We start from the raw sequence: 27603 nt of genomic DNA, 5'->3' as shown, positions 1-27603 counted from the left end.
TGCGTTCAAGGTGCATTCACCCAAAGCCTCTGGAGCATGGGGGGGAGTTCCCACTGCGCTCCGGGGGCTTCAGGCGGCTGCCTTGGCAGCCTGGAGAGCGAGAGGGGTCGGTGCGCACCCACCCCCCTCACTCTCCAGGCTTCAGTGAAGGCAACCAGAAGCCTCTGGAGCGTGGGGGGGGGGTTCCTGCTGGGCTCCGGAGGCTTCAGGTTCCTTTTGACCTGCTCTTTGGGGCTGGCGGTGGGGGGAAGCCAGCCTCAAAGACCAGGTCAAGGAGCAGCACGAAGGCCGCCTCCCCGCTGCTCCCCGAGCCTGTGGAGCTGGCGGTGGGGGAAATCAGCGCTTCCTCCCACCGCCAGCCTCAAAGATCCCTGAAGCCTTTGGAGCGCAGCGCGAGGTCCCGCTGTGCTCCAAAGGCTTCAGGGATAGCTTTGCGCAGCCATCCCCAAGCTCGAAGAGCAAGACGGAGCGCTCCGCAGTGCTCTGTCTTCCTGTTCTGGCTTTGGGCTTAGCCACGCAGCCTGCATTCGCTCTATAGGACGCACACACATTTCCCCTTAATTTTTGGAGGGGAAAAAGTGCGTCCTATGGAGTGAAAAATACAGTAAATCAATTTGATTTAAATCAAATCCACCCTGTTGTCAATTCTACTTTGCTTTCACATGTTGATGTTTTTGTATTATTTTTATTTTTGGTTGAAAGCAAGCCTGGGCAGGGAAGAGAAAGAGCAAGTATAAATAAAATAAGCAAAAATGGCTGAATCACTGCAAGAAGCAAAAATGGTTGCTATTAATACTAAGCATGTATTCAAAACATTTTCACGCACATTTTCCCAATCTTGGTTCTGATGACAGCCAGTAATTGTCTTCTTTGCAGACATTTCCCGCTTGGAGCTTCCTGGAGGCATCTGGCTGGCCTGGGGGACCCCAGAGGCTGACCTTTGATCAGGCAGGGCAATCACTGCCCTAAGATAAAATCTAAGTCATCTCTAAAGGTTCCATCCTTTGTCAAGCAGACTTTGTACTTATGAAAATAATCTATGAAGGGATGGATTTGAAACACCCCAAGAGGTGATTACTCACCAGCAAACATCATCATATGTTGGAAATTTGTTCCGATCTTGTTTCTTCTCCCCAAATTAAGCAGGAAAGAGAGAGGGTAAATGTTTGCAGCTCTCCCCAGGAATACAGCCAGCTAGATTTGGGCACATATTAAGGATTTCCCCCCCTTGTTGACAGGTTTGTGAAAATTAGAATGCATCATGCAATAGCTGACACTAAAGTTTACGTTCAACCCTAAAAATGGTGGGTTACCAATGTTCCTACTGCACAAGAAAGAAGAGTTTTTATCCCAACAGTGACAAATAACAAATAATCATGCCAAGAAGGAGAATCAGTGGCCTTCAGAGAGCATGAGTACCTCCTGCAATCCCAAACTAGCAATTTCAAAACTGGAAGGAAAAAAAACCTGACTGCTGAGAAGCAATCTGTTCAGAGATCCCAGCCATACCACCTAACATTGACTGGACCACTTCTGGGTACAGGAACATAGGAAACTGCCTTTTATCAGGCCACTAGGTTATGTTGCCTACCAGCAGCCGCCCTCCAGGAATTCAGGCACTGGATTTCTCCCAGCCCTACCTGGGGACGCAAGGAATTGAACCGGGGACCCTTCCGCATGCCGAGCAGGTGTTGCACCACTGAGCCATGGCTTTCCCCAGAAAGCTTTGAGCATGCTGAATTCTTGACAGAATGCCCAGATCTTCCATCAAGCGCTCTGTGCCACAGCCAAACCACTCTTATTACAGCTCAAGCTGCTTTTAAAAGTCTGGGTATTAACAGAACCCATGTCTGGTGCAAGGGTACATGGAAGGCCTTTTGAGAATGAGCATCTAAGACTCAAACTCACTAGGCTGACGGTTCCAGTGAACAAAACACAGCTTACTTCTGAGGAAAGGATTGGACTTAAATATTCCTATTAGTGCAAAGAGCTAACCATGTTTTTTTGGATTCCAGCCATGGTATCTAAAGGCTACCACAGTCAGCCCAGCCATTAGGAAGGGTGAGGCTGCTGTTTCAGGTGGAAGAAGCCCCCCCCACCCCGGAGGCAGGTCTATGGGCCCCCCACTGCTGTTTTTCGGCATTCCGGTCCCACCTCAAGTGGCAAAATGGGAGAGCCACCCCTGGGCTACCCTATCTTACATTCCCCCTAAATGGAGGTCATCTCTACAAAGGACGGACATGTGTGCACCAGAAATCAGAAGTATGTTATGCATTGATGAGAGGTTTCTTATGAATGCATTTACCATATGCCAAGCACACACAGCACCTGTCCTAACCACAGATTCAAAGAGGACCAAAACAAGCCCAATCGGTTCCTCTATGTAGGAACATCTGCGACCCTCCAGATGTTATTGGATGCCTGTCAGCCCCAGTCAGCATGGTCAGTGGCCAGGAAGGGTAGGGGTTAGCGCCCAGCCATGACTGGAGTGCCACTGGTCACACATCCCTGCATTACACTGTACACATGTATTCCTACAGAGACTATCCCTGTACATGATTATCCCCATCCTTGAGCCAACAAGGCTCCAGGTGTTCAAAATCAGGCCCAGTTCAAGGCTTCTAGGGGAGACCTTGGGCACAGGGTACCAATGGGAGCCTTTCCCCTTCCCTCCTCAACCCACACTCTTTCCCCACTCTGGGCCCCACCTTTTCCTCTCTGCTGCTTTATCCTCTCAAATATTTCCTTCCTTCCTTCCTTCCTTCCTTCCTTCCTTCCTTCCTTCCCATGTACCTTGCTCTCCTTCCTCTTGCCCACTCTCCCTAGGGCCCTGGCTCTGTTCTCAATCTGCTCTGACCATTAACAAGTTTTTCCTTGTGTTCATCCAAAATCTGCTCTCCAGCAACTTAAGGTCACTGGGTACAGCTTGGCTGGAGCTCAGATGTTTTTGTCCCTTTCTCCAGGGCAGGCCACACTGTGGCCCCTCATACGTCTCTTTCCCACTGCCTCCAAACCTTCTTCACAAGCTATGCCTCTGGAATCTAAAGGTTCGGTTGAAAGTGCCAGAGTTTGTGACATACACCTATGAAATGACCTCTAACGACTGCTGCAAAAATTTACAACACTCAACAGCTGTAAACACTGATCATTTCTTGCTTAAGGTGGAATGATATGCTCCCAGGCTGCGGGCCTCTGTCCCCACCACCTCTCTTTCCCCTTTCTTTTCCATTCTGTTATCCTATGCAACGTATGCTGTTGTTATTTAGATCTGAGGTTTCTCCCCATTTCATATCTGTTGATTGGGGAGGTGGCAAAAGGCAACTTCTACTCTTTTGGAATAAAAGGATACAAAAGCTCCCACTACAAACGTTGGATTAAACACATGATTCTGGAAGGTGAACAGCGTAAGGCCCATGTAGGAGAAGATGAAGTTTTCAGCCAAGAAATTGAGGAGCTCAAACAACTAAAGCAAAACACATACACACACAAGGGAGAGAGAAGGAATATCAATCATAGCTGTGACACATGGCAAGATAGTATAGAAAACACCAAGTATGTCCATAAGTGAAATGTCTGGGCAGCAAATTTCTTTGGGCACACATTGCAAAAAAAGATGAGTTTATGATTACTGGCACAATAGTTTGTGAATACTGTAAGCCAGGGGTCAGCAAACTTTTTCAGCGGGGGGCCGGTCCACTGTCCCTCAGACCTTGTGGGGGGGAGAAATGAACAAATTCCTATGCCCCACAAATAACCCAGAGGTGCATTTTAAATAAAAGGACACATTCTACTCATGTAAAAACACGCTGATTTCTGGACCATCCGGGGGTTGGATTTAGAAGGCGATTGGGCTGGATCTGGCCCCCAGGCCTTTGTTTGCCTACCCATGCTGTAAACCATCCCATGCCCAATACACAGTCAGCACAACCAAAAAACTAAAAAGAATTGCAGTGATGCATGTTAGAACAGAACAGAAGTTTTCAAGTATAATTTAAAAAGGAAAAACCTGAAAAGGCACCCATAAGCCCCTCCCCAAACTACTGGATGTCTGGTGTTTTGATGGGTTAATGAAAATGGCTGGTGCGGAGGAGAGAACATTTAAAACATATTAAGGAGAATGAAATTGGATGATGAAGGGGCAGCGGGGCCCACAGGTCACCACTGGGACAGAGGACTCACCTGTTTAGTTCTGTGCTGGGACTCAGTGGACAAGTTGTTATAAGTATAATGGGCCTGAGTGATGCCACAAAACAGCACAGCTACAACACCTGGAGGCAGAGAATTACATTAAAACTGTCACAAAGTACATGGAACTGAGATGTGTTTCAATCAGTACTGCAAACATGGGCTGTTCTGTTGGACAGAGCTTCTTTCCCATACAGAATGGCACAGAAACAGTTGACTGGGCAGGTCTAGGTTCGCAGAACCACAGGAACTCAACAAGCTGTCTTACTTTGAGTCTGATTGCTGGTTTAAGGGGGTGGGGGAGGATACACCTGTTTCACTGCAGGGTTCTGTGCCACACCAAATATGTTAGAAAAAGGAGATATATAATAGTAATCGGAGACTTCAGCTCCCTCAATATCTGATAGAACTCAAACTCTGCCGGGAATATAAGGTCCAACAAATTCCTCTGTTGCCTCACTGACAACAAGGGAATCATCTATCTGACTATTTAAGAAGAATATTGACAAGCCGGAAGGTGTGCAGAGGAGGGCAACCAAGATGATCCAGGGTCTGGAAACTGAGCCTTATGAGAAATGGTTGAAGGAGTTGGGTATGTTTAGCCTGGAGGAGACTCAGAAGAGATATGAGAGCCATCTTCAAATATATTGAGGGCTGTCCCATGGAAGAGGGAGCAAGCTTGTTTTCTCCTGTTCCAGAAGGTAGCACTCAAACCCATGGCTTCAAGTTACAAAAAAGGAGATTCTGACTAAACGTCAGGAAGACCCTTCTGACAGTACGATCTGTTCAACAGTGGAACAGTCTCCCTTGGGAGGCGTTGGGCTCTCCTTCCTTGGATGTTTTAAAGCAGAGGGATGGCCATCTGTCAGGGATGATCTAGCTGAGATTTCTGCATTGCAGGGGGTTGGACTAGATGACCCTTGGGGTCCCTTCCAACTCTACACAGTTCCAATTCTAAGACTCTGTAACTGTTATCCATCCCATCAGGCAATCCAACACACCCAGACAAGCAGACAGGCCATAGCTTACCTGTAAAGCCACAAGCTTCAGCCAATAGAAAGGTGCTCCAAGACATCAGGAAAAACAAGCCTGTTTCCAGCAGCTGGAACTCACGGAGTTTGGTGAATTTGGTGACGTGACAGAGGGGTTAAGGAAAGGACACAGGTGGGCTCCTCTGCGGATGAAAATATTCAGCAGGGGGAAATAGAGCAAGAAGCAAGTAATCTCCCAATTTGATTATTCAGGCCCCAAAGGACAGTCATATATGCATGTTGATTATTTGCACTGTTACCTTGCTGATTCATTCTTCGCTAGCAGGAAATATCAGTATCTTTTAGAAATAACAACAACAAAAAATCCTTCCCCCCCCCCAAACTGATAGTGTAATTTCTGAGTTTGGACCCAACACACCAAAAATCAAGTGGTTACACCTAAGTCCCATTTCAATAAACCAGCTTCATTCAAAATGGCTCCTGGAGTCCAAATATTGACAAAGATCACCACCACCTCCTCAAGAACCCTTGTGCTGAGTTTGGTGATGATATCTTAAGAGGAAGCCAAACATATGTCAAGAAATGTGCCAAGTGATGTTCTGGTCTGCCGTCTTGATTCATAATGGTGTCCAGGATCCTAATGGTGACAAAGTCTGCTATCTCCTTGTCAGGAACCCTTGTACAAGGTTTGGCGCTGAGTTTTATCTCAAGAGCCAGCCAAGGGAGAGGAGGGAGAAAGGTTGTTTTCTACTGCTCCAGAGAAGCGGACACGGAGCAATGGATCCAAACTACAAGAAAGAAGATTCCACCTAAACATTAGGAAGAACTTCCTGACAGTAAGAGCTGTTCGACAGTGGAATTTGCTGCCAAGGAGTGTGGTGGAGTCTCCTACTTTGGAGGTCTTTAAGCAGAGGCTTGACAACCATATGTCAGGAGTGCTCTGATGGTGTTTCCTGCTTGGCAGGGGGTTGGACTCGATGGCCCTTGTGGTCTCTTCCAACTCTATGATTCTATGATTCTATGATTCTATTCTAAGTCTATGCCAAAAAAATGGGAAGTGTCACACCAAAACCAAGTTTGTTTGCCATCTTGATCCAAAATGGTGCCTGGCACCTGAACTTCAACATAGACCCCCATCCCCACCTCAGAAAGCCTTGTGTCAAGTTTGGTGACAATATCACAGAAGGTGGCTGGATCTATGACAAAACGTGGGCAAAGTCACATTTCAGTCTGCCATCTTGATTCAAAATGGCACCAAAATTAAAGTTACACAAAAAAGGATACAAACATGTGTTTGCTTATGTACTACCTCCCCCACCAATATCTATAATACAGTGGTAAGGTAAAGGTAAAGGTACCCCTGCCCGAACGGGCCAGTCTTGACAGACTGTGGGGTTTGTGCGCCCATCTCACATCTATTGGCCGGGGGCCAGCGCTGTCCGGGGACACTTCCGGGTCACGTGGCCAGCGTGACATCGCTGCTCTGGCGAGCCAGAGCCGCACACGGAACGCCGTTTACCTTCCCGCTGGTAAGCGGTACCTATTTATCTACTTGCCCCCGGGGGTGCTTTCGAACTGCTAGGTGGGCAGGCGCTGGGACCGAGCAGCGGGAGCGCACCCCGCCGCGGGGATTCGAACCGCCGACCTTTCGATCGGCAAGCCCTAGGCGCTGAGGCTTTAGCCCACAGCGCCACCCACGTCCCTATAATACAGTGGTACCTCGGGTTAAATACTTAATTCGTTTTGGAGGTCCGTTCTTAACCTGAAACTATTCTTAACCTGAGGTACCACTTTAGCTAATGGGGCCTCCTGCTGCTGCTGCTGCTGCTGCTACTGTGCGATTTCTGTTCTCAACCTGAAGCAAAGTTCTTAAACCGAGGTACTATTTCTGGGTTAGCGGAGTCTGTAACCTGAAGCGTATGTAACCTGAGGTACCACTGTAATGGAAACAGAGCTCTTAGTATATAATCTTATCTTCCATTCCAGGATTAGAGGAAGCAAGCCCATTCCTTTCTAAGCAGAATGCCATATTGTGCTGCCTGTTTCACCTGCAGCACCCAGGCTAATTTATTTCAGGCATTATTATTATTATTATTATTATTATTATTATTATTATTATTATTTCTATACCGCCCTATACCCGAAGGTCTCTGGCTGGTTCACATAAAATATCCCAGAGTTTCACATACCATTCTCCGCATTTAGTTATCTGTGGAGTTGTTCTTTTTGCATCTTTCAGCCAAGCTGTTAACAAGCATTTAGAACTACACCTCCCTCTCCCAATGTTACACACCCTTGTATTATGCTGAAGAAAAATGGTTCGAAGTTGCAGGGACATGAAGCAGTTAGAAAGCCAGGTAACACTCATTGAACTTAAAGGATATCAAAGCAGTCACGACTCCAGTAGCTGCTCCCATGGCAAATGATCCGCTGAAGATCCCCAGGAAAATCCCAATGGACTTGAACATTGCCGTTAAATCAAAAGTGTGGCTGTTGTCCCCTGCTGGTTGGTAGGCTACAATCGAGCTGGATGCAAACATACACAAAGGTTTCTTATTAGCATACCTTGCTGGATATCAGATGCATTGCAGGGCAGCTGTGTGCAACAGGAAAGTCTCGTTCAACATCAGGGCAACTGAAGCAGTCCACAGCAGAGAAGAGCATCTTAAATATTATGAGCAAGGAAAGTCATTAACCTAAGCACAGGTGCATGAGAATGCTTGGCTGCCTTTCCAATCAAAGGGGTGCAGGTGGGAATGGGGAATTTGGGTGTCTAGTTTTGACAGGAATATAGAACCCTGAGGTCATAAGAACACAAGAAGCACCTTCTGGATCAGGCCCATCTGCCATAGGCCTGTAGGAAGAAGCGTGCAGAAGAACAACTCTCCCTCCTGTGGTCTCTGGCAACTGCCATTCAGAAGCACCGCTGCTTCCAGCTGTGTCCAGAAGCAGCACACCTCTGAATGCCACTTGCTGGGGAGCCACAGCACACTCTGGCCGTGGGCATCCTGGCACTATCTGGTCAGGTTGCTGGACTAGATGGACTTTGGTCTGATCCAGCAAGGCTCACCTTATAATGGACACAAACAATGGGTTGTTCCTTTGAAAACAAGCAATACCTTGGTTTGGAGGTAGCTTCCCTTTTTACACCGCTTACAGTTCCTCCCAATTACAGCTTCCTTGCCAGCATCGTGTGTCCCTAGAGGCACTACTGCTGGCATGGAGGCTTCCCAGATGACATCCACAGTGCCTCATGTGAAATGTCGCTTACTTAAACCTTGAGAAAGACAACAGAGAACTTACGAAGACAGGACAATGGCAACGGCATCATTGAGAACACTTTCGCCAAACAGAAGGGCATACAGTTCAACATCCACCTGAAGCTCATGGAAAATGGCAAGTACGGTCACTGTCCAAGAAAACAATAAAGGAAAGTTGAAAAATGAAATTCAGACCAACGGGCACTTACTAGAATTCTGTATTGTTACCAGCACCCTGAGACAATCATTCTAAATTTATTTCATAAGGGTTTCTTCTGGGCCTTTTTCATTTCCTGTGTTTATCATAATCATTCATCTAAGTAAACTACTCATAGCTCTTTGTATGAATTATCTCAGACATATTGACAGCAACCCTTCAATGTAGAGATGCCAGTATTGTTTTGCCCATGTTGTAGATGTTGAGGCTTATTTCATCACATTTATATCCCAATAGCTCAGGAGTACATTGTTCTAGTTTTTCTCCCATTTTACCCTCACAACAATGTGGTGATATAGATCAGAATGCTCCCAGGTCAATCACTGAATTTTATGGCTGTGTTGAAATTTGAACCCAGATCTCTCCATTTCTAGCCTTGACGCCGCCACACCATACTGCCTCCTGGAATTCCAGTAATTTGAACTGGGGGCTTCTAACTCATGCCAGTTCCTAACTCATATACTAGGTTGGCTGTTCTCTATATGGTCTTTCTTTCTCATGAAAAAAGCCAGATCTTCCCTCAAAGACAACTGACTCCTCACATTATAAATCCACTGCTAAGATATTTGTTATGATAGGATTACTTCAGAAGTACAGTTACTTTATGTATGTATGTATTTTCCAAAGTTCTCCCCATTACTTGTACAGCCAGTTGTCTGAAACACTTCTTTCTAAGCACATGCTCAAGTACATTTTCTTTAGTGATGAAGTACATATAAGACTATATTTCCCCCCAAAATTTTAAAGTTTAAAATTGGGGGTTGTCTTATACACAGAATGTTTCAATTAATTATTTCCTGACTTTGGGCTCAAAAAACAGGGGTCGTCTTATACATGGGAGCATCTTATACATGGAAAAATACAGACTTAGGCATCTCAACTTAGTTTATATAACTTAGCAAAGCCAATATGTGCACCCAAATATGTTTAAGGGATTCAATTTCACTAAAGAGAGCTCACACAGACTGAGGCAAATCTCAGGTATGTACCGTATTTTTTGCTCTATAGGATGCACTTTTTCCCCTCCAAAAATTGAGGGGAAATGTGTGTGCGTCCTGTGGAGCGAATGCAGGCTCCTTGGCTTCAGCGATAGCAACGCGAAGCCTCCGAAGCGCAGAGGGAGCGCTCCCTCCTCGCTCCAGAGGCTTCGCGTTGCTTTCGCTGAAGCCTGGAGAGCCAGAGGCGTCAGTGTGCACTGACCCCTCTTGCTCTCCAGGCTTCAGGGATAGCCGCCTGAAGGCCTTCGGAGAGCAGCGCGAGTTCCCGCTGTGTTACGAAGGCTTCAGGTTCCTTTTGCTGAAGCTGGTAGAGCAAGACTCTCCTGGCTTCAGCAAAAGGAACCTGAAGCCTCCAGAACACAGCGGGAACTCGTGCTGCTCTCCGAAGGCTTCAGAGATAGCCACGCGCAGCCCCTCCGGCAGGGAGAGGCCGCACGCGGCTATGGCTACTTTAGCCACGCGCAGCCTCTCCTGGCTGGAGAGATTGTGCGCGGCTAAAGAGGAAGCCAAGACAGCCAGCAGGATGGATCCCGCTCGCTGTCTTGGCTTCTTTGTTCTTTGGGGCTGGGGGGCGGGGAATAAGATTTTTTTCCTTGATTTCCCCCTCTAAAAACTAGATGCGCCTTATGGTCCGGTGCGCCCTATGGAGCGAAAAATACGGTAAAACTTTTCATACAATCTGAGAGAGCTCAAGTGCTCTTTGTTACCAATAAAAGCCCTCCAAATCCCATTTGTTATCAATCAATATAAAAAAGCAGGGGGCAGGGATGAAAACCAAATCCTTTGGACTGCCTGGCTTACGTGTAGCACCTGCCGTAAGCCCAGCTCAAGTCTCTAAGTACACAGACATTCTATTCAATGTCATGGAGGTGGAAATGAAAGTCTTGTGTTTACGTAATAAACAGAAAATTCTGGTTTCCTTGGTTCCCCCTTTTTAACGTTGGTAACAGGAAAAGCATGGGAGACCACAGAAATTCCCTTCCTCATGACAATGCAGATCATCAGGAAAGGTTCTGCAAATAGGAGCTCTGTTATTGTAACACCATTATACAAATCTACGTTGCGGAACACTGTGTGCGGTTCTGGTGAAGGAGAAGGCAGAGCTGGAAAAGTTTCTGAGAAGGGCAACTAAAATGATCAGGAGATGGCAGCCATTTTCCCTATGAGGAAAATGGACCTTTCTCACTTAGACATGATAAAGGACTGCAATTCTGTGTGGGAAAAGTGGGTAATTTTTTCTTTCCTATAGGGCTAGAATCCAAGGTCATCCAATGAAGTGGAATGGTGGGCTATTCAAGGCAAGACAAAAAAGCAAATACTCCTTTCAAAATGTTTGACAATAGAATTTGTTGCCACATTATGTGCTGGTGGCCAGGAACTTTAAAAGGAGATTAGACAAATTTATGGATGTTCTGCCTCTAGGAGCAGAACACAACTGGAACTGCCAGTTGCCATGAAAACACACACAGGAGGGGACTACGGCCATGATGCCCTGGGGGGCTTGCTAGAGGAAACATCTGGCCAGCCACTGCGAGAAAGAGGCATGTGCTGCAGTACATGGGCTGCCATTGTGTCTGACCAGCTGTGCTTTTCTTGTGTTCTTATGCCTGCCCACTCTCAACTTTAAAAAACTATCTCCACTCTTAGATAATAAGAAAGGGTTTGGATACACCATATCTAGATTTCAAAGAGAAATTGCAGATGATAATAATAAACTCTTAAAGAAAATGTAGAGTTTATTGTTAGAATGGGGGACTAAAGATAAAGAGGTCAAATCTGTAGTGATTAAATGGGCACAAGATATAGGAGACAATATACAAATGGAAGATTGGGAAAAATTATGGAAAGCCAATTTAAAATGTACTGACTGTACTGTATATTGTTAAAAGAGAATTATATGAAAATGATGTGTTGATGGTATATTACACCTGTGAAAATGGCAAAAATGTATATAACAGGCTCCAATAAGTGCTGGAAACGTAAAGGAAAGGAAGGTATGTTTTTTCATATATGGTGGAATTGTAAAATAATTTAAAATTACTGGGAAATGATTTATAATGAAATAAAAAAATGTTTAAGTTAACTTTAGTTGGGAGGCCAGAAGCATTTTTATTACGCATTTCAGGCAAAGATCTGCCAAAAAATAAGAAGAATTTATTCATGTCTGCTACAACAGCGACTAGGATTTTGCTAGCCGAAAGATGGGAAAATGATGAAATACCTGCGAAAGAACAATGGCAAGAAAAACTGATGGTGTATGCTGAAATGGTGAAGTTAACTGAAAGATTGAAAGATAAGGACAATAGAGACTTTTTAAAAGACTGGGAACCTTTTATCTACAGAAACAATGTAAGGAAATGAATTCACTTGCAGTGTTTGATTAAACACTTACAATTAGCAAAACAAAAAGCAAAAATATAAAAATGAGGTTAAAACGTTAAGAACAAAATAAATAATAAGCAGGAGAAATGAATGTGTAAGAAACCAGGAAGGGAAGTTGGGGGAAGTTGGGGGGAGGGGGTAATCGAGAATTTATTTTGTGTTTATATTGTTAGTTGTGATTATGTTTAAAAAAAACCCAAAACTACCGTATTTTTCGCACCATAGGACGCACTTTTTCCCTCCTAAAAAGCAAGGGAAAATGTGTGTGCGTCCTATGGAACGAATGCAGGGGGGAGGCAGGCGGGAAAAGCCCCCAAGAGCCGCACACAAGCTCCGTGCGCTCTTGCGGGCTTTTCAACAGGCGGGAGAAGGGACTGACTGGCGGCATCAGTCCCTTCTCCCGCCTCCCAGGAAAGCCAGGAGAAGCCGTGCAGCCCTTTTAAAAGGCGCGCGGCTTCTGCCAGTTTTGCGGGAGGTGGGGGAATCCCCCCGCCTCCCAGGAGAAGCCGTGCAGCCCTTTTAAAAGGTGCGCGGCTTCTGCCAGTTTTGCGGGAGGTGGGGGAATCCCCCCGCCTCCCAGGAGAAGCCGTGCAGCCCTTTTAAAAGGTGCGCGGCTTCTGCCAGTTTTGCGGGAGGTGGGGGAATCCCCCCGCCTCCCAGGAGAAGCCGTGCAGCCCTTTTAAAAGGTGTGCGGCTTCTGCCAGTTTTGCGGGAGGTGGGGGAATCCCCCCGCCTCCCAGGAGAAGCCGTGCAGCCCTTTTAAAAGGTGCGCGGCTTCTGCCAGTTTTGCGGGAGGTGGGGGAATCCCCCCGCCTCCCAGGAGAAGCCGTGCAGCCCTTTTAAAAGGCGCGCGGCTTCTGCCAGTTTTGCGGGAGGTGGGGGAATCCCCCCGCCTCCCAGGAGAAGCCGTGCAGCCCTTTTAAAAGGCGCGCGGCTTCTGCCGGTTTTGCGGGAGGTGGGGGAATTTCCTCACCTCTCACAAAAGCCAGGAGAAGCCGCGATCCCTTTAAAGGGTTTGCACGGCTTCTGCGGGCTTTTGGGAGAGGTGAGGGAATCCCCCCACCTCCCAGTAAAGCCAGGAAAGCCCTGTGCAGCCCCTCCGCCAAGGAGAGGCTGCACGGGGCTAAAGGGGAAGCCAAAACAGCGAGCGGGATCCATCCTGTTCGCTGCCTTGGCTTCCTCCATAGCTGCGCGCAGCCCCTCCGGCAGGGAGAGGCTGCACGGGGCTATGGATTCTTTAGCCCCACGCAGCCTCTCCCGGGAGGGAGAGACTGCACGGGGCTAGGGGAAGCCAAAACAGCGAGCGGGATCCATCCCGCTCGCTGCCTTGGCTTGATCCATAGCTGCACGCAACCCCTCCGGCAGGGAGAGGTTGTGTGCAGCCTGTACGCTGCTCTTTGGGGCTGCGGGGGGGGGGGGAATATTTTTTTTCTGGAATTCCCCCCCTAAAAACTGGGTGCGCCCTATGGTCCGGTGCGCCCTATGGTGCGAAAAATACGGTATCTCCACTCTTGTAGCAGACAGAAAAACCCAAGAACAAAAAGTGAGCTGGGATCCAAGGAATATCTTCCGTGGAACATCTGGCCCAAGTCTGCAACACACCTGGGTCAGTAGCAGAGGCAATGGCACCGAACAAGAGGCAGTCAGTAAAGTAGAAATCTCCTCCAAGCTGTCCCATCACCTTCATCAGAGAAACACAGCCATACATGATGGACCTGGTGATTCAACAGGAACATGGACAGGTAACATTTTCTCATTTCTCATTTAATTTGTATACTGCCTTCCAACATTGCTATAGACAAGGCAGTATAAAGGCCACACATCATACATCAATCCGGTCCAATACAAATAAGTCGTAACCAAAAAATATGACTAGTAAAATAAACTTAAATAAAGTAAGGTAATATTCAATATTTTGCTTCTGATATTGCATGATAAAATCAACTCTCAAAATCAGCAAACTGTAATTGTACAGAAAATTATTCCCAACAATTGCAATTCATTACTAGACTATGATTAATGAAAACAACAGTAAAGTCACAATACAAAAAATACCACAGCCCATGTAAAAATAGATAACTGAGTAGCAAAGTCTCATAGCTTATAACATTACAAAATGCACTAACACAGCATTTTGTTAAATGCTGGTCCAGGGCAGGATAAATTAATAATAATAATAATAATAATAATAATAATAATATTTTTTTATTTATACCCCGCCCTCCCCAGCCAAGGCCGGGCTCAGAGCAGCTTACAAGCAATAATAAAAACAAGATGAATGATTACAACTTAAAAACAAAAATAAAATACAACATTAAAATAATGGAACATTAAAATATTAAAATGTAGCCTCATCGCAGGAGGAGAAGGAAAAGAAAAAAGAAAGAGAGGGAGGGAATGAAACTGATTCTGAGCCCAAAGGCCAGGCGGAATAGTTCTGTCTTACAGGCCCTGCGGAAAGAAATCAGATCCCGCAGGGCCCTGGTCTCATGAGGCAGAGCGTTCCACCAGCCGGGGCCAGAGTTGAGAAGGCCCTGGCTCTGGTTGAGGCTAATCTGACTTCCTTAGGGCCTGGGACCTCTAGGGTGTTGTTATTTATGGACCTTGAGGCTCTCCGTGGGGCATACCGGGAGAGGCGGTCCCGTAGGTACGAGGGTCCTAGGCCGTGAAGGGCTTTAAAGGTCAAAAGCAGCACCTTAAATCTGACCCTGTACTCCACCGGGAGCCAGTGCAGCTGGAAAAGCACTGGGTGAATCTGCTCCCATGGCAGAGACCCCGTGAGGAGCCTCGCTGCAGCATTCTGCACCCACTGGAGTTTCTGGGACAGCTTCAAGGGCAGCCCCGCGTAGAGCGAATTACAGTAGTCAAGCCTGGAGGTGACCGTTGCATGGATCACTGTGGCCAGGTTGGGGCGGGAAAGGTAAGGAACCAACTGCTTGATGCGGCAAAGGTGGAAAAATGCCGCCTTGGCTGTTGCTGTAACCTGCGCCTCCTTGGAAAGGGAGGCGTCAAGGATTACACCCAAACTCTTAACGGAAGGCAATGGCACTAATTGGACCCCCAATTAATTAATAATAATTAATAAATTATTAATGTGATAATCTCCTCAAGTACAATAACAACACTGATTTTAAACTGAACATTTAGCACCTTCAGATTCCTAAGCTTAATAACAAAAAAAACAAAAGAGAAATAAGAATGCTTTCTACATCTGGTGTATACTAAACAGCTGCTCAAAGGGGACCATACACACCCTTCAGAATTCCTACACCCATCATGATCCATTCTCCTTCCATTTTCAAGAAGTCTAGAGGAACAGAGCAAACACTCACCCTATCACAAAGCAGGAAATGGCCGTTCCGAGGAAAGCGTATGCCAAGATGGATCCCAGGTTTCGAAAGAAATGCCGCTAAGAGGCAAGCAAGAGAGTCTTCCATTAAATTAAACAGCTTCAGAGCCGATGGTCAAATACTTGTTCAAGTGGATTCTTGATTACTTGTTCCAAAATGCGCAATCTCTCCATTAGCTCAGGCCATGTACCCCCAAGCAGATAAAATAAAATAAAGAGGGTGGCACATGCTTGGGAGATGTAGTGGGTCCCCAGCTCTTACAGAGTCCGGCTGTAATCTTTATTTTTACAACCTACTTGGTTATAGTTTAGAGGCACTACCGTTGCTTCTGACTTTCCCCCAATACAGTGCTTAGGGCAAAGAATAAACGAGTACTGGCGAGGAGAGAAGACTGGGGGTGGACTCCACAGGCTTATAGGCTTGCACACTGCTTGGTCAGAAGCAGGTGATTTTACAAAGACGAGGGATTCATCCTGTCTAGAAAAGTCATAATCCCCGTGGCTCCTTCAAGTAAATTATACTCCTACGACAGTCACTACCACACTGAGAATCAGGGTAGAAGGGGACATATGTGAAGCCTTGGATTACAAAGGATAGCCTTTGATAATGTTCAGATGGAAATCATTTTCCTCGACACACAGGCCTAGTGTGGGTTGTTTATGTTGCTGTTGGAAGTGAAACAGGCACCCACTAGGGGAATTTCCCCTCCTTCTCTCAGAATACTGGAAGTTGAGGCCACCCAATCAAACTGGCATGAAGTCCAGAAACAGAGGGAGAAATAAATAAAACACTTATTCACACCATGCATAACTAATTTATGCAACTCATTACCAAAGATGTGTTGGAGGCCATTAGTTTAGATGGTTTTTTAACAAGGGTTAGAAAGCTTGGTGGAGGATGGGTATATTGAAAGCTAATAGCTTATAACAGCTGAGCCTCCAGTGGCAAAACCCTCTGCATAGCTGAGAGCAAGCAAGGGAAAGCCACTGCCTCCAGGCTCTGCCCGAGAGCATCGCAGAGGCACCCTGCTGCCACCACCAGGAACAGAAGGCTGGGGCCCAAAGCAAGCCTTCCGTTCTGAGACAACGGCAGTGATTTTCACTGACAGAAGAAAGGTTCATAGCTCAGTGGGAGAGCACCCAGCATCTCCAGCTACAGGGTCAGGAAGATGCAAAAGCTTCTGAATTCTTTGCCGTGGCCAATGCCAGAAGAGAGCAGCAGAAGGGAGAGGGCACAAGGCTCACCCGGGCCAATTCCTGCCACAATAAATCCACAATAAATCCAGATGCCAACTGTGTGCACATGTCTATAATGTAAGTATTACTACACAGAACAAACAACCACAACTAATGATCAAACAGTTATTCATTTATATAATCTTAAAGGTTTCACATGACTACAGTTTATCATCTGATTTGGGGGCGGCGGGGGGGGGGGGGCGGACTCCTAAGGAAGCTGGAACTTTCAGCCAAGCATTTCAGAGTGAAAGTATGCCCAACCTCTGCTTTTTCTAAAATGTTTCATTAAGAGCAGCTTCTCCAGAGATTGTTGTTGACGAAAGAGCCTTGCAATGAATTCAGAATTTGGAAGCTTCCAAAGATTCCAAAATATTGGTCTGAGTTCAATAGCTGTCTGGACGATTGCTTAAAACAGAGTTCAAAAGATGCACAAGATTGCTCCACTGGACTCCCACATCAACCAAGTTGGAATGATTATCACCCATATAAACAACAGAAAACCTGCCCCTGAGGAGGGGAACCTGTGCCCCCCCCCAACATTGCTGGATTTCAGGATCCATCAACCCCAGCCAGCAAGGCCCTGATTGGGGCGGAGGAGTTATGATTCAGATGGAGGTTCACTGCCCACAACGTAACACATTCTAAACAGCACAGGAAGCCTATACAAATACAAAAGCTCCTTGCAGCAGAAATTATCCCACATAAGTACCATGGCTCATCTAGCTAAAGCAGCATCAATCATGCGCAGACTCACAGGAACCCTGTGGTTGCCAGAAGTTTAAAAATATAAGGAGAAGAAAGACAAGGAGAAAAAACCCACTCAGTAACTGTGTGCACTCATTGGCCATGAAGTGCTAACAAGGTGGTACACGGGGAGGGGGAGTTGAAAATGGGGTGTGAGGGGGGAATGAAGAGTGTGTTGTGGAGGACGGCATGGCTGGTTGACTGGAAAAAGAACGTTCCATTTTGCTGCAGGTCCCATTCATTACAAACAATACCTGGATGTGCAAGAAAGCCTGTTTTCTGTCACAGGACAGGTTGCACAAGTTGGCATGGGTGGCATAAGAAGACAGGGTGTTGTGTTGATGCTCCTTTCCTTCTCCCCTTCACTTTTAAAATTCTTCTGAAGCATCACTTAAAAGTTTAAAATAACTTTGAAAGTTAAATAGGTTGCCATATTTCAAAAAGTCAAAATCTGGACACAAAGATTGTTGATTGTTGAGCTTTTTTTGGTTTTGAACAAAGTGGTTGAGCTTTTTAGCAAAATCTCAAAGATAACTGATAAGTTTTTGAGCTATTTTGGGGGGAAATTGCAAAAATATAGACTTCTAAAATACTGTATAGACTTCCAAATTCCGGACATGTGGCAACATTTCTGCCATTCCAGAAAAGTGATGGCAGCACAGGCTGCATCCTCCTGGGCCAGTTCTCCTGCAACACCTTACTCTGAGGAAGGGCCAAGGAGGGGGAGGGGCCAAGACATTAAAAGTAAGGCAAGGGGGAGAGGCAGCAGGTGGGGGCAGGAGGTGTGCTAATTTGCTTGTTTTGCTCAATAAGTGGGCTAGGCCTGCAAACAGTTATAATAGCTCTACAGATTTTTAAAAAGAAGCTTTGTGTCCTCCCGTTGCTCGGCCCCTGCTCCTGCCAACCTAGCAGTTCGAAAGCACGTCAAAGTGCAAGTAGATAAATAGGCACCGCTCCGGTGGGAAGGTAAACGGCGTTTCCGTGCGCTGCTCTGGTTTTGCCAGAGCCACATGACCCAGAAGCTGTATGCCAGCTCCCTCGGCCAGTAAAGCGAGATGAGCGCCGCAACCCCAGAGTCGGCCACAACTGGACCTAATGGTCAGGGGTCCCTTCACCTTTAACACATTAATGCTGAGATGGACAGCATCATTACCTGAGCCTACAGGATAGAGCAGAATTCACATCTGACAAAGGTGTAAAAGCACCATAATTTCTTTCAACATATTAAAGCATCGGTTTAAACGAGGAAGGACATACCCTTTTCAAGCTGTATCCTGCATAAAATATAATTGGAGGGAGCAAGATGTTGAAGAATACCTCTGGATCGAATGTCACCTGTAGAAGTTTTTTTTAAAAAAAGAATGAATAAAAATCCAGGTAAGGAAAGTTTTACATAAGACTGTATATAAAGCTTAATTAAGTTCACTTTAAATCAAGAATAAAAACGTTAGCAAACACAACCGCTTCAGGGAGCCAAATGTTTTGCTTTTACAACCTGGGAACAATGGATAATTTCACAAGAAAAAGCTCCCATTACTCTAAACAGGAACACCCTTCACCATACCTGGAACTGGAAAGTTTTAGGTAATACAGAAATGTGATTTGTGTGTACAGGGAGAGAAAAAGGAGAAGGCTACACACAGGAAACTTCCATTCTGGAGGCTCTACCTAAGGAATTTAAGATGAAATAAAGGTAAAGGTAAAGGTACCCCTGCCCGAACGGGCCAGTCTTGACAGACTGTGGGGTTTGTGCGCCCATCTCACATTTATTGGCCGGGGGCCAGCGCTGTCCGGGGACACTTCCGGGTCACGTGGCCAGCGTGACATCGCTGCTCTGGCGAGCCAGAGCCGCACACGGAACGCCGTTTACCTTCCCGCTGGTAAGCGGTACCTATTTATCTACTTGCACCCGGGGGTGCTTTCGAACTGCTAGGTGGGCAGGCGCTGGGACCGAGCAGCGGGAGCGCACCCCGCCGCGGGGATTCGAACCGCCGACCTTTCGATCGGCAAGCCCTAGGCGCTGAGGCTTTAGCCCACAGCGCCACCCGCGTCCCTAGATGAAATAGATAGTGCTATTAGCTAATTACCTTGGAGTGCATGAGGGTGGGCAGACAAGGATGGGAAAGGAATTCAGGGCACATGAACAGGTTTCCATAACAGAAGACAGAAGGACCAGTGGGATGATGGTGGAGGAGGAGGAGGAAGAAGAGGAGGAGGAGGAGGAGATACATGAGAAAGCCTACCAAACCAGGTTTCTTGTTTGGTTGCTTCAGGGCCCAGTGGCCCTGGCCAGCCCAGCCCAACCAGACTGGTTTGGAAAGCCAGAGGTGGAACTGAGAAACCCTTTCTAGGGTGGAGGGGCAAAGAAGAGAAGGGAGAAAGCCAGCTTACCTTTCTGAGCATCTCATTATCCTGTACGTTATTAGGTTCGTGGGAACTGATTTCCCCTTTCAGGGTATACTCGTAGAACTTCCCACTGAGGTTTACCAACAGAGTTGCAGGGCTGGTCTGCACTGGACAGCTTAAAGTCACGTTGTTGATATCACTGGGAATGTGGATGCCATAGCGAAGGACGACACCCACCAGGACACCTGTGAATAGTAAATTCAGTGCTCTTTCAGTGTCTGCACGGTTGTCTTCTGCCAATGGTTTTACTCTGCTGCTGTGGTTGCATTTTGTTTTCGATCAAACCGCACCAGCCAGGCACCCTTCAGATATTTTGGATGACCGCTGCCATCAGCCCCAGAAAGCAAGATCATGCTGGCCAGGGCTGGTGAGTATTGTTTTGGACTGATGGGAGAAGTTTTGATCAGGAGGGTGCTAGGCTCACAAAGGCCGTTTTAGATTTTGTGTTTCATGTTCTATTTTTATAGTTTAGCGTCTTCGTTTTTAACCTGCAAGCTACTGGGAGAATTCCTGTTAGTGGGCAGTATATAAATACTGTAAATAAATAAGGTGAAAGGGAGCGCTGAATGAGAAGAACTGCAGCCACAGCCAAGAGATTTTAAGGCTTGGGGCTACAAGATCTCAGGATGTAACACTCAAAGAACCGCTTTGTTTGCCACATTTGTAAAGTGCACAAGTGAAACTGTGATGTATGCACAAAGTAAACACATTTTTAAAAATGTGCAAGTACAGACTACAAGGAACTTGGACTGTCTGTAGTTCCAAGGCACTTAATCACTATAAGGACTCATAAGAATAGCGAGAGAAACACATGGACAAACCCTCCATGCTCATATGACACATGCTCATGATGCTATTAGGAACCATCTTGCATAACAGATTGACTAAAGGGAGCAAGAGGGGAGAGGAGAGAGGAAGGCTGAGCAACAGCAGAGTAGCCTGGGAGCAAGGAAGTGGCTAGAGTCCCCTGACAGAGAAGGGGCAGCGTTTCTGGGGTTGGTGCTACAAGAAGCATCCTAAGGCATTGGCTGGGCTGGGCCAGCTTGCTAAAAGAAGGCTGCACTTAGCCTGCCTGCCTCCCAGGAAGGAAGGAAGAAGGAAGGAAGGGCCATAGCTCAGAAGCGTACACATTGCATGCAAAAGGTCCTTGGTTCAATCCCCAGCATCTCCACATCCCTGCCTGAACCCATGCTGCCCAGCAGCAGGCATAGAAAATACTGAACTAGGCGGCTCTTCCTATAACATTTCATTGCACAGGTCTGGCACCTCCTTCCAGGAGATCAGCCTCTTCACTGCTTCTCAGGTGTTAATGTTCCCTACAAAGCAGAATTCCATTTGATAGTGCTGATCTTCTGGAAAGCCCCCCCCCCCCCCGGCAATCTGAATTGATGGTTTGGAACTCAGAGGCTTAAAAGCTCAGCCAAGGAAATTTCCATGACACTGTCACCTATCTCTTTGCTTTACAGTGGTACCTAGGTTCTCAAATGCCTTGATACTCAAACAACTTGGAACCCAAACACTGCAAACTCAGAAGGAAGTGTCCTGGTTTGCGAACTTTTTTCAGAAGCCAAACATGATCTGTTTTGAGTGCCACACTTCTGTTTTGAGTGTTACACTGAGGTCTGTCTGCTTTTGCTATTCATTTGCATTTTCATGGCTCTTTTTTGTTTTTGTTACTGTGTGGTACCCAGTTCAGCTACTGATTGATTGACAGTGTCACTGCAGTGCATCATTTATTGCTTTCATTTTATGGATCCATGGTCTCGTTAGATAGTAAAATTCATGTTCAATTGCTGTTTTAGGGTTGTTTTTAAAAGTCTGGAACAGATTAATCCATTTAAAAGTCTGGAACAGATGGGAAAGTGCATCTTGCTTTTAGAAAGCTTTGGTTTTGGAACAGACTTCTGGAACGGATTAAGTTTGAGAATCAAGGTAGCACTGTACTCTGTACCCCGAGCAGATGGGTAAAGTCCTTGCCTATATGAGAGAGAATGGAACAGGACTTGAGAAACAGCACTTGCTTCACTTCTCAGAAAGAGAAGCTGCTTATGAACAGATCTGGTAACCGACAAGAGGGGAAAGCAACCAATACATCTAAGTACGATATTATTTGTTCAATCTCTTTAGCCATCTTTCTCAAAAACGACGCAATACAGTTTTACAGAAATATAAAAACATATAAAACGAATATAAAAGATACACAACAAAGGATATAAGTTACTGGTGGTTAGTCCCTGGTCTGGAAGTCTGGTTTGACCATCTATGCAAATTTTTCTGGCTGTCTAAGAACAAATCAATTTTGGCAGCGGTGATGTAAAAATTGTTTGTTTGAAAAAAAGAGATGCATCTCAGCACCCTGGCAGTACTGCCAACCGTCCCCTTCTTCATCTCAGACTGATCATTTGATGAGAGAGGGGGAGATGAGCTATGTGGGTCAGCTGGAGGGGTGTCTCTGGGTCCTCTGGGTAAGGAGGGGCAACCACCCCCCACCCCTTGTGTGTGTTCCCCAAACAGCTGGCTAAGGGTCAATGTGGTTCTCAATGGGTGCTTAGCCATGCATTATAGGCAGACTTTAGGAAGATATTACAAACATAACCATTTAAAGTTTATGTAAGAAAGAGTTATCCACAGAAATATGTCCATGGTGAGACTTAAGAACTGGACATAAGAGAAACCTAGGATGCTGATCCTGGATACATCTTGGAAACAAGGCAGAACCTTGTTTATTTTTGTGTGAAAGGGAGTGCAAGGCAGAAAAAGAAGCTCTGTTGTCTCAACCCCGGCACCTTTCGGCCAGGCATTCTGTCACCAAGCCTCACCTTGTGTGGGAAGCTCCAGAAAGAGCAGCAATACAACCATCTTACCTGTTGCTTATGCTCACGGAGCGCCTCTGAACATGGAAAAACAAATGGTTTCACGATACCCGGAGGGCTAATAAACACGACCTTTATTTCGGAGGCAGCAGCTCACTTCATCATATGCATGAAGGAAACTGCGCAGGTCCTGAATCTAAAGGTGTGCGCACAGGTAGGCAGTGGACTCGCTGCCAGGCACGTTGATAACGGCCCCAGCGATTCCCCCTGCCCCTCTCCTAGGCGTGGGCTCCACACACAGATGTGGGCAGGCGGTGGGAGCAAGGTGCCTCAAAAGGGGGGGGGGTGCAGCACCGTGGCGCCTTAGTGGAGCGGCGCTGCATCCAGGGCTGGATTGAGGTTTGATGAAGCCCTCAGCTCCTGAAGTTAATGGGGCCCTTGATATGTCCAGCTGTCCTTTGTCCACAACAGATTGCCACTGTTTTTTGTGTTGAATATATGATATGGTAATTTATGGACCTAATAGGTACCTGATGAAATTTGCACATAACAAATAGGAGCCTACACAACACAACACACTGTTGCTGTATGTAGGTTTTATTTTATTTCTTTTTTTATCTTATATTTTGGAAATGTACATCCTGGATTTTTCCCCTTTCATTTTTTGGGGCGCCCCCAAGAGAGGGGGCCCCCTAACTTATAGCTTATTTAGCTCATACGTACATCCGGCACGCCTGCATCCCTGCTCCTAAATGGCCGACGGGCCCCCTTGGAAAGTGGCCCGGGTGCCCGCCAGGGGGTCTCTGCCACCCTCCCTCCCTGTACCCAGCGCGGCGCGCTGCACCCACCGTAGATCATGGCCAGGCCCGTCTCGTGCAGGAAGCGCGCGCGGCGGTGCTTGAAAAGCCAGATGGTGAGGATGGTGAGGGTGAGCAGCAGGATGAAGATGAGCAGGTTGGCGCTGTCCTGGCGGTGGCTGGCTTCGGCCGCCTTCTCGGACACAATCTCCTCCTCCAGCGCCACGGGCCGCGCTCCGGAGGCCAGCAGCGGCTCTGCCCGGGCGCCCAGCCCCGCCGCCGCCAGCAGCAGCAGCCCCAGGAGCAGCCGCTGCTGCCGCCGGCCAGGGTCCCCCAGGTGTCCCGCCGGCCCGGCTCTCCAGCCGCCCCGCGGCAGCTGGGTCAGGGCAGCCATGGCTACTCCGGGTCCCCCTCCGCTTCTTCCCTCCCCGCAGCCGGGACTGGAGAGGGAGGAGGAAGCGCCGATCCCAGGCCGAGCAGGCGCGGCCAGCAGGGGCGCGCGAGGAGCAGGCGCCGTGGGGAGAGCAGCGCCGGGCGCGCGGCGGAGCGCAGGGTTGGCTCCGGAGTGGGTCCCCCTGGGAAGCGCAGCGGTCGCGCCCAGGGCGCAGGCCCGCCCAGGAGGCGAGGCGAGGCGGCAGCAGGGGCCGCAGGATGATCTCGGTGTGGAAGAAGCTCTATTCCTCCTTGTTACAACAAACGTGACATGATGCAGGGCCGTCTGGGGTGCAGAGAACCGCCCAGCAGCACCCCCAAATTTAGTTGCGTCTGCCAAGCGCCGCCGTTGTTCTAATCTAGCCCCGCTGCTTCGCCTTCCAAAAGGAAGAGGCTGCTGCAGAAACCTCGCCCCTTCCATGCGAAAGGGCAGCCCCGCCTCGTTCCTGCTCCCAGCCTGGTCCGCGGGGCAGGCGGGACTCCAACCGGTGCAGCTGACCCGCCCTCCGCGCGTGGCGGGGAACGGCTCCCCCTCCCCCAGCAAGGGACGCACCTGCTTCCCCCAGGACGGGGTGCGGATGGAGAGCAGGGCGTTGCTATAGGCCAGCAGCCACTGCCAGGCTGCTTGGGTGCCGCAGCCCAACTTCCAGCCCGGAGGCCTGCCCTGGCCAGGGAGCATCAGTAATACCTAGGTATATATGTATTTTGTTTTTCTAGCTTGATCCAAATTATTTATTATTTCATAACAGGTAGGTAGTTAAGACCTTGGGTGGCTTCAGCAGCAGGCACCTGGCACCCTGCAGAAATCAGCGTCCAGGTGCCCCACCCCCCTTGCACCCCGGGGTAAAGATGGCCCCATCCCGGAGTGGGTCCCCTTGGAAGAGCAGTGATTGCGCCCAGGGCAGGCCCACCCAGGAGGCAAGGCAAGGCACCAGGAGCCACAGGACCAGCAGATCCAGGTGTGGAAGCTCTATTCCTCCTTATTACAACAAACATGACATCATCATCATCATTTATTTATACCCTGCCCATCTGGCTGGGTTTCCCAGCCACTCTGGGCGGCTTCCAACAAAGATTAAAAATACGTTAAAACATCCGTCATTCAAAACTTCCCTAAACAGGGCTGCTTTCAGATGTCTTTTAAAAGTCAGATAGTTGCTTATTGCCTTGACATCTGCTGGGAGGACGTTCCACAAGGGTGGCCACCACCACCAAGAAGGCCCTCTGCCTGGTTCCCTGTAACTTCGCATCTTGCCGGAGAGGGACCCTGGCATCCGGGGTGGAGGCACTCCTTCAGGTCTACTGGGCCAAGGCCATTGAGGGCTTTCAAGGTCAGCACCGACCCTTTGAATTGTGCTCGGAAACGTACTGGGAGCCAACGTAGGTCTTTCAAGACCGGTGTTATGTGGTCCTGGCAGCCACTCCCAGTCCCCAGTCTGGCTGCCGCATTCTGGATTAATTGCAGTTTCCGTGTCACCTTCAAAGGCAGCCCCACGTAGAGCACATGGCAGTAGTCCAAGCGAGAGATAACTGAAGCATGCACCACTCTGGCCAGACAGTCTGCGGGCAGGAAGGGTCTCAGCCTGCGTACCAGATGGAGCTGCCCTGGACACAGAATTGACCAACGCCTCCATAGACAGAGGTGAGTCCAAAATGACTCCCAGGCTGCGCAGCTGGTCCTTCAGGAACAGTTACCCCGTTCAGGACCAGGGAGTCCTCCACACCAGCCTCTCCCCTGTCCCCCAATAACAGTACTTCTGTCTTGTCAGGATTCAACCTCAATCTGTTAGCCGCCATCCAACCGCCTCCAGACACTCACACAGGATCTTCACTGGTTCTGCTTTGAAAGAACGCGCCATGTGGGAATCCTTTGCAGATGACTACCAGTGCCTGGAGACAGATGGTCAGGTGGTGCATCCACAGCAGTGACCAGAGGAGGAATGACAGCTGGGAGGAGCGTAGAGAGAGGCACTGCCATAGTGCACCTGCAGCAGCCAAAGCGGACACTTTCCTCTGCCCCAGCTGCAGCAAAACATGTCCGTCCAGTATCAGTCTGTACACAGACACAGCAGGCGCTGTAACTTTGACATCACTCGCGAAGGTGAAGGTGTTAAAGCTGTCTGTGGTTCTCCCAAAAAATAATAGGTGCTCAAACTTTTTTCCGTGGACCAACACTTTCAGAATAAAAGAAAAGAAAAATACTTACTGTATTTTTCCATGTATAAGATTCCCCCTATTTTGGGGGACTCAAAATTAAGAAAATGGGGGGAGATTGCCCCCGTGTATAAGACTATCCCCCTTTTAACATTTTTAGTAAAAAAAATCCTAGTCTTATACACGGAAAAGTATGGTAATTTTTTTACTGATAACGGAAACATTGGAAAACAGCTAGGATTGTCCTCGTTGTCACTTGATAGTCTCGCTCTCATTTTGAAAATACGTTTATCCATATTCTACAATCAATCAATCAATCGATAGCATACTATACTGCACTGAAATGTTTAAATGCTTCTTTGACACATGCCATTTTCTCCTGCTGCCACACCATTTGAGAGCCACGGTTGGAGACCACATGGGGGGGGAGGCCCCTTACCAGTATTTTGGTCAGGGGTGAAAAGAAGGTGGTGGGGCGAAATACAAGGGTTCCCTTTGGGTGGGGGCTGGGGGGTATCCTTTTGGCTGCCCTAGTTATGCCCATCCCCCAGGTGAGATCAAGGAAAGGGAGGGGTGTTGCGATGGTTGTTGAGAAGCCAGGCTGAAGGAGGTGACTGAAACCACCTGTTGCCAACACAGAATGACTTTGTGCAAGGGTTAATTTGTGCACGTTTACAGTATGTGACCCAGCTAATACAAACTGTGTGCACTTCAGTTTTTAGCCTCTGTGGAAAAAAGTGTTATGCACTTTATTTGTTACTACTGCCACATACTGGCTGCTGGTTATTTAACTGTTTATATCTGATGGTACTGGAAATGTTTATCATTATATTCCCACAGACCAAGACTCCTTTGGGATCAAGGCCAGGAACTAATTTTACCAAGCAAATATCCAATTGTGATTTATATGGTCCATGGGGTCACAAAGAGTCGGACACAACTAAACAACAACAACAACAACAACAACAGACATCAATTGATATGTTTTCATGCTTGAAAGTTTATCATGAATTAAAATATAACATCCATATTATCAAAATGAATTATTTATTTGGATTGCCATATTATGTTTTGAAATAAATTAGCATTTAAACTGTTATTGTTAATGATGTATTGATTTGTATTTTTTATTGTTATGTTGTGAGTGGAATAGCAGCATGGAAACTGAAATAATAAAAGCAGTTTATTTAGCAATTTAATAACTTGCATTTCAGGGAGTTAGACTAGATGCCCTTGGAGTCCTATTCAATTCTGTGATTTTATGATTCTACCCAATCTTATCTACCCAATCAAGTCAGAGCTGTATTGAAGGACCACACAAATATATCTGTCTTATTATCTAAATGTGCAGACTAAAGAAATGGTTACTTTGATACCTTGCCACTTGCCCCAGAGACCAAGGAAAATAAAGCATTTACCATTTTCAACAGAGATGGCTTAGAGAATAATTGGTCAGATGGCCATAGACATATTAACACTAACTTAATCTACAGTATCAGATAGGTAGCCGTGTTGGTCTGCCATAGTCAAAATAAAAAAATTCCTTCCAGTAGCACCTTAAAGACCAACTAAGTTAGTTCTTGGTATGAGCTTTCGTGTGCATGCACACTTCTTCAGATACACTGAAACAGAAGG

General features: G+C 47.2%; 1 protein-coding gene and 1 long non-coding RNA gene across 4 annotated transcripts in view; one reads left to right on the top strand and one right to left on the bottom strand.

Moving 5' to 3' along the window:
* The window catches only part of SLC9A6 (solute carrier family 9 member A6), a gene marked incomplete at its 5' end in the record, with an annotated part of 42906 nt that extends 18413 nt beyond the window's left edge, over positions 1-24493 (bottom strand). The window contains 11 exons of the mRNA XM_082207525.1: positions 1083-1194; positions 3350-3463; positions 4180-4268; positions 5215-5320; positions 7562-7703; positions 8481-8586; positions 13637-13749; positions 15367-15443; positions 18624-18701; positions 19758-19957; positions 23434-24493. Coding sequence (XP_082063651.1) covers positions 1083-1194; positions 3350-3463; positions 4180-4268; positions 5215-5320; positions 7562-7703; positions 8481-8586; positions 13637-13749; positions 15367-15443; positions 18624-18701; positions 19758-19957; positions 23434-24493 — 2197 coding nt within the window. The remainder of the gene's footprint in view (positions 1-1082; positions 1195-3349; positions 3464-4179; positions 4269-5214; positions 5321-7561; positions 7704-8480; positions 8587-13636; positions 13750-15366; positions 15444-18623; positions 18702-19757; positions 19958-23433) is intronic.
* LOC309523586 lies at positions 23422-27067 on the top strand. Of its 3 annotated transcripts, none has more exons than XR_014215454.1 (4): positions 23422-23498; positions 24564-25456; positions 25584-25915; positions 26809-27067. It is a non-coding gene; the product is annotated as an uncharacterized lncRNA (long non-coding RNA). The 3 variants fall into 3 exon arrangements; XR_014215456.1 differs by lacking the exon at positions 23422-23498 and adding an exon at positions 24384-24506 and having other exon boundaries at positions 25300-25456; XR_014215455.1 differs by lacking the exons at positions 23422-23498; positions 24564-25456 and adding an exon at positions 24368-24506.
* Positions 27068-27603: the final 536 nt, after the last annotated feature.

This window comes from Podarcis vaucheri, assembly GCF_965113315.1.
Source record: "Podarcis vaucheri genome assembly, chromosome: Z".
In the NCBI taxonomy this organism is placed as follows: Eukaryota; Metazoa; Chordata; class Lepidosauria; order Squamata; family Lacertidae; genus Podarcis; species Podarcis vaucheri.
Note: the sequence above shows the minus strand (reverse complement) of the source record. Positions and strands in the feature narration are given on the sequence as shown.